This window comes from Phoenix dactylifera, chromosome 9, assembly GCF_009389715.1.
Source record: "Phoenix dactylifera cultivar Barhee BC4 chromosome 9, palm_55x_up_171113_PBpolish2nd_filt_p, whole genome shotgun sequence".
NCBI classification, from domain to species: domain Eukaryota; kingdom Viridiplantae; phylum Streptophyta; class Magnoliopsida; order Arecales; family Arecaceae; genus Phoenix; species Phoenix dactylifera.
The window spans coordinates 12,044,923-12,051,070 of NC_052400.1; the positions used below are offsets into that span (position 1 = coordinate 12,044,923).

General features: G+C 39.3%; 1 protein-coding gene across 1 annotated transcript; it reads right to left on the reverse strand.

The window, feature by feature from the left end:
* Positions 1-2,777: 2,777 nt before the first annotated feature.
* Positions 2,778-4,584, reverse strand: LOC103701782 (homeobox-leucine zipper protein HOX13-like). The gene is made up of 3 exons (XM_008783954.4): positions 4,212-4,584; positions 3,725-4,095; positions 2,778-3,518 (listed from the first exon to the last, which is right to left on the reverse strand). Exons 1-3 carry the CDS (start codon positions 4,264-4,266, stop codon positions 3,168-3,170), a joined length of 777 nt encoding a protein of 258 aa, XP_008782176.2. The 5' UTR covers positions 4,267-4,584; the 3' UTR covers positions 2,778-3,167.
* Positions 4,585-6,148: the final 1,564 nt, after the last annotated feature.

Here is a 6,148-nt window from a genome sequence, read left to right on the forward strand (position 1 = left end):
AATGCTGCCCTATACTTTCAAAAAAAAAAAAAGAAACTTTTTTATGTGGTGAAAATCCATGCACATCTAAGATGGCTTTTGGTTTAGGAATGAGAACAGATATTAGCAAGAAAAGTTATTTTTATTCAAATTTATTTGTACCAAGTAATATCTAATTTAAGGGAAAGTTACTATGAACTATTCGAGACCTAATGCCTTAGTTATGCTGATCTCTCTGTCTTATTGTACAATGATCTATAACAATAGTTGCTCAAACAACTGGCCAAATGGTATGCCATTAAAAATTACTGTGTTTCTCTGTGTCAGTTATGCTAGCTCTTGTCTCGAGCTGACAATTTAATGTTTGTGCCTTAAAGTAAGAAAAAAAGCGACGGGATAGGGATCTTGCGAGGGTGCAGTCTCTCAAGAGAGAAAGTTCCATTGAATCAAGAAATCCAAGATGAATGTTATGTATCGAAATTTAGTTAAGTTGGATCAAATTTTGGCACCAAATTAATATCCTAGCATAAGTTTAAAGTTTCTCTACTCCATAACTCGAAACAAGCTCTCTTCTTTTTTTTTAACAAATAAGCCAGCTCGAAACATGTCCGATTAACTTTATTGAACCACAAACTTGTGCAATTCCAAGAAGTCCAACAGTCTTGGCAAGTATAGGTTTGAACACCGGACTAACTGGAAAAATGTAGGCTACCACTTAGTTCTCTTTATTTCAAATTACAGCGAAACCATCTATGCCATCAAAGTAGAGTGAGGCCATCAAACTAACTAATAGGACCTAACATACTACAAACTTATCTTGGTATGGCTCTAAATGTCTCTCGACGCATAAGGTCAACCTTCTATGATGGATGGTGTTTCGTCATGTTTGTTAAGGCAAGACAATCCAGCCACACTATGAACAGAGTCATAAATCTTCTCATGTTCTTGTGATATTCTCTTCCAAGGAACAAGTTCTTGTGATGTTCCATTAGGGGAAAATAGAGCATTGGTGGAATACTATGCATTACAGTAACAGACAAGAATGAGCAAATTAAACAGTCAATGTAAAAGCAGGAGCAACTTGGCTGCAGATTTGGTTGCCGCCTACATTGCAGACCGTGGAGGAGAAGGGTGATTGAATGAATAGTTCTTTTATCACATGATGTTAGGGGTTTCTGTAACTTGAATAAATTAGTGGGAGTGGTAGTTGATTGACAAGCCACCAAGCTATTATAAAGTAGGAACTTTTTTATGAGCAGTAATGTGTATCCTAAAGCATTTGTAACTCTTATTAAGATAGATAGGTTTCAATATCTGTGTCCAATTCACCTGACCTAATCTACAAACTCTTCTTAATGACATTTTTTTCCCCAATTGCTTGAGAAAAAAAAATTTGTTTTGCTTAAGATAATGACCAAGGGACCAATAGATATAACGCCAACAAGGAACTCCGAGAATGCATCAAATACACTTTGAGAAATCTTGCTACATTAAGAGAAAGAAGAATATAGCTAATTCATGAAAGTATTCAATATGGTGATTAACTAATATTTAGCTTCAGACTGACATCTTCACGACCACATTAAACATTGAAATAAGTAGACGGCGGCTCTCGATTTGTTGCTTGTCGGTATAACATGGGACTAAATTCCACGTTTGGAAGTGACTATGAAACACTAAGGATTCTATGTTGATTAACCTTCTAAAGAGAAGGGAATCCTGTCACCACAAGACATGTCATTCTGCTTCGCTGGGTGATTGCTTTCATTGCTCGCATTTTGGCATCCCTAAGTTGTTTCCTATTCATTTTCCTGCGTGACCTGTGAATCACCTCGACAAGGCCCCATGGGATAGTTACCGAAGGCATGGTCTTTCTGTAGGGACCGAAACGAGAGATCCAGGTATATGTATTTGTGGATGCAAATCTCCTCATAGCAAACTAGTAATCACTGTTTCTGATATTGTTTGGAGACTAGAGGAAAACTATGGAAAAGATCTATTGAACAGTCCCCCTTGATGCATGGTGGGGTGGGAATTTCTTTGAGATAAGGCTAAGGGTTTGAGGATTAGTGTGATACTTGCAAGTGCTAATAATGCGAGTGCAATACTGTAGGCTCTCTTGCCCGCAGCAGGTCCACCACCTTTTAATGCTAAAATGACAATGAAATCAAAGTAGCACGCACAGATGGCTATAAGAGTTCTCCAAAATATCCTGTACACTCTGAAAGCCCTCCATAACTCAACCTACATGAAAGCATCAAGTAACAGATGCTCAATGGAGGAAAACCAGCATGAGCTCCAATATATTTTTCTCTTCTGTTCATCAATAGAGGACTTTTTCTCAGGTGTGATCCAATCATCACCATTCAGATAGGATAAGATCACTTTATATACGCTGATCTGTCAAAACATATTACCGTGTGGATGAGGCCCACAGGCCACATCTGGCGTGAATTTTAAAGCTCATAGATATGCCAATGGAGGCTGAAAGTATCAGCTAATAAAGCTACACCCTGAGGAAAAGGAGCTGAAAGTATCCTCCTCTTTTAGTTTTCTCATGATTTCCCCCACTTCAAAATGGTTGCTCCATAAACCCCATGAACCAGGCTTCCAAACTTACTAGAATTTATTGTACGCAAGCAACGTACGTACACAGGCCCTGAGTGGTAAAAAGATAAAGCCAGAAAATTTATGGGAAAAATAAAAAAAAAATGGATTTAGCTGTGTCAGAGTCGACCAATGCTGAGAAGGGTACTTAATTGGGGTAAATTTGCTGCGTTATAATAGTAGAGTTTGCATTATAATAATAAAAAGATTATTTTGTAAAATCTCAATTACAAATAATGTTCGATATATTAGTACTTTAATAACAATGATAAAGATATATAGACGTTATCTTGCCCAAAGAAGTGAAACATTCCCCGCTTACCGCCTACAAATATCCTATCTACACCCAACAACACCCCTTTATTCCCCATGCCATCTCCCCTCAACTCTAACCAAGGTGACGAGTCCACCACTAAAACTTCATACAGAGAAAACAGCGAGTTTTTGAGTTAGAAAAGAAGATAAGTCGCTTTCCTCCTGTCCTCTCCAGCGCCGAAAACTATGTCCCTTTTGGCACGGTTCACACTATAGAAGCTCTATTTACACTGCCATTTTTAAAAGGATCCCCCAAAGTTTCTTGCTCACTCCCACCCCTTGGAGCAGTACCAAGAGAGGCTCGGCTCCTGCTCCTCGGAGAACAAAGCACTGCAAAGCTCCTCCCCGCTCACAAACCCCTCCTCCAAGTAGTCCTTCTGACCTAAAGCTCTGCTCTCAAACAAAGACGAAGAGGAGGAGTAGGATCTGAATCCCGTAAAGTAGTCTTGGTCGAGCACCACCCTAGAATAAGGGCTGTTCTCATCATTAAACACCACACTCGAATCGCTGTCCGAAGCCCCGTCCCTAAATATCAAAGCCGGCCTCTCCTCGGCGTCTTTGTTCTCCAATCTCGTTATAGTTGCAGAGTTTGCTAACTTGGCTTTAAGCTGCTTTATCTGAATAAAAAATAATAGCGACAATTATAATTTAAACCATTTGTATACATATAATATGTATGAATTAGTTAAGATCATGGAACTGAAGTGAGTAATTGTTAAATCAATAATAGTTTCTCTGATACATGCTATGTTTAGATAATTGTAGTAAATATTGCGGGGCTTGCGTATATAAATATACTGCAAATAATCAGGTGATAGTTTACCTCGGCGGCGAGCTTCTCTTTGTCATGGAGGAGGGCGTCGCAGTCGATCTTGAGAGTCTCGTAGCGGGCCCGGAGGGCGGCGTAGTCGCCCTCCATCTGCTTGGACTTCCACCGGGCGCGGCGGTTCTGGAACCAGATCGCCACCTGCCGGGGCTGGAGGCCTAAATCTTGGGCCAGCCGGGCCTTCCGGTCCGGGTCCAGCTTGTTCTCCACCTCGAAGGTTTTCTCCAGGGTCTTCACCTGGTCCACGCTCAGCCGGCGCTTCTTCTCTCCCAGAGCTGAGCGACCGTTGGAGCACAGCTCTTCGTCTTCCCACTCCACTCCATCCATCATGGACTGGAATCTCTCTTCGTACTTCTCTTTCTCTTGCACTATATATAGAATTCAATGAAATAAGAAGCGATTAATGATATAGAAGAAATAAGATGCGTGTGTGCGCGTGTGTGTGCGTGTGTGTGTGTGTGAGAGAGAGAGATGGGGATGAGACCAGGTTCCTTCTCTTGCAGTCCTCCAAAGGAGTCTGAGCTACTGGGCCTCTTCATGGGCTTGCTTTGTTGATAGATTATAAGGTGGTAAGTATGGAGGTGATCGGAAGGAATGGAAAATGAGATGGGTATTTTAAGAGGAGGAAGAAGAGATGGAGAGTTGGGTGGAAGGTTTAAAGGATAAGAATGAAGAGTCGGTCCTCTTCTAGAGCTCCTCTTCGTCGCTCAGCTTCTCGCCCATCTCATCTCCTTCTGAGATCATCACCAGATGGGAAGATTTCGTTTTCTAAATCTTCAACTCTCCATGTCTGCTCCCAGGTCAAGATGGAGAGAGAGAGAGAGAGAGAGAGGTGGCAGAAGAAGGGCCAGACAGAAATGGGGGATGCCATGTGGCTATAAAATTGAAGCCAGAGAGTAGGGGTTGGGGTGGTGGGGTTCAAGGGAATTTATTTGATGGACCTGGTCCACTGGACCTGTCCAAATCCAGGATGATAACCGGATGAATTTTGATCTCTGTTTTGATCTTGAATTTCTTAAAAACAGGAGTGATGTGGCGAGTGGCCATTGGACTGGTCCACTGGACCAGGGCCATTTTAATAATTTCTGAGGGTCCAGAGGAAGGTTAAGAGGCTGACCCTTGGTCAAGGGGAGAGGAAGAAATGAAATGACATCCAAATGAAATGCAGATACATTACTTTAAGATTTTTTATAATTCTTTTGGTCGAGGGGACAGCGTAGGGCGAAGGGGGAAATATTTTATTCGTATTCATTTTGGATATAAAAGCTTTTATATTAATAATCAGCCTATCTCTCCCTCTGATTTATTTTTTCCCATTAATTAGCCGGGCCAAGCTTACTGCCCTTTCAGGTTTAGAATATCCTACTACTGTTTTCATCCAAATCTTATCAAAAAAAAAAAAAACACATATCCTACTACTGTTTTCATCCATATCTTTTCAAAACACACACACACACACACACACACACACAATTCACAGTATCAGTGGCTTGCATAAAGACACCAACTATAATGAAATGGTGTAGTAGAAAGCCATTTACAGCAATCCTATTAAATAGCCAAATGTTTAAATAAAACCTTGATTTTAATATTGTTCTATGTGTTTCATTCTTTTTTTTTTCTATCTATAAGTATGCTTGGATATGCATTATTGCTACTGAATGAAAAATTCCAGATAAAATTTGTTTAAAACTAGTAGTGACCAAGAATAGTCATTTTCATCTTACTAGTAAATACTTTTAGGTAGGAATTCATAGCAATTAATTGGAGATATTTTCCATTAATGGTCTTCCTCAAGTGCATATGAAGTGTGGCAATAACAAAGAAAAAAATAATTATCCTCTTGATATTTCATATGGAGTTATAATTAAAGATCAGATATTATTCATGAACTTTTTTAGTGAATTAAATATTCAATAAAGTAGATCAAATGAGTTCTATTATTTAAATTTTATTTATACTCTATATATAGTTCATTTTTTTTTATTTATAATGAAGGCTACATTCTTCTATTATTCCAATAGTGCAACAGCTGCAATAATTTTGAACTATTAGGTACAGAAATAGGAGTAGTGCCATTGTTGGTCAGTAGTTTTTAACTAAAAAGGCCATTGTTAGATAGATTGTAAAAGATGCCTTCTCTGTCTCTCTTCTTTTGCTCGCAGAGGTGTAAAGAAGCTTTTATACGATAATGATGGCAACATAAATAGCTTTTTTATTACCATTTTAGTTTCTTGTATTAATCCTAGTCCTATTTCCTTAAGTATATATACCACGCCAAACACTTGCTGAGATGATCATAGTATCCATCCCACAAAAGAATGATTCACCTTCCTTCGCACCCATACACCAACGGATCATCCACAGAGTGCTTTGAGGTCTATGCAGTAGATGATCTAACAACAGATGGGCGTAAAGAAA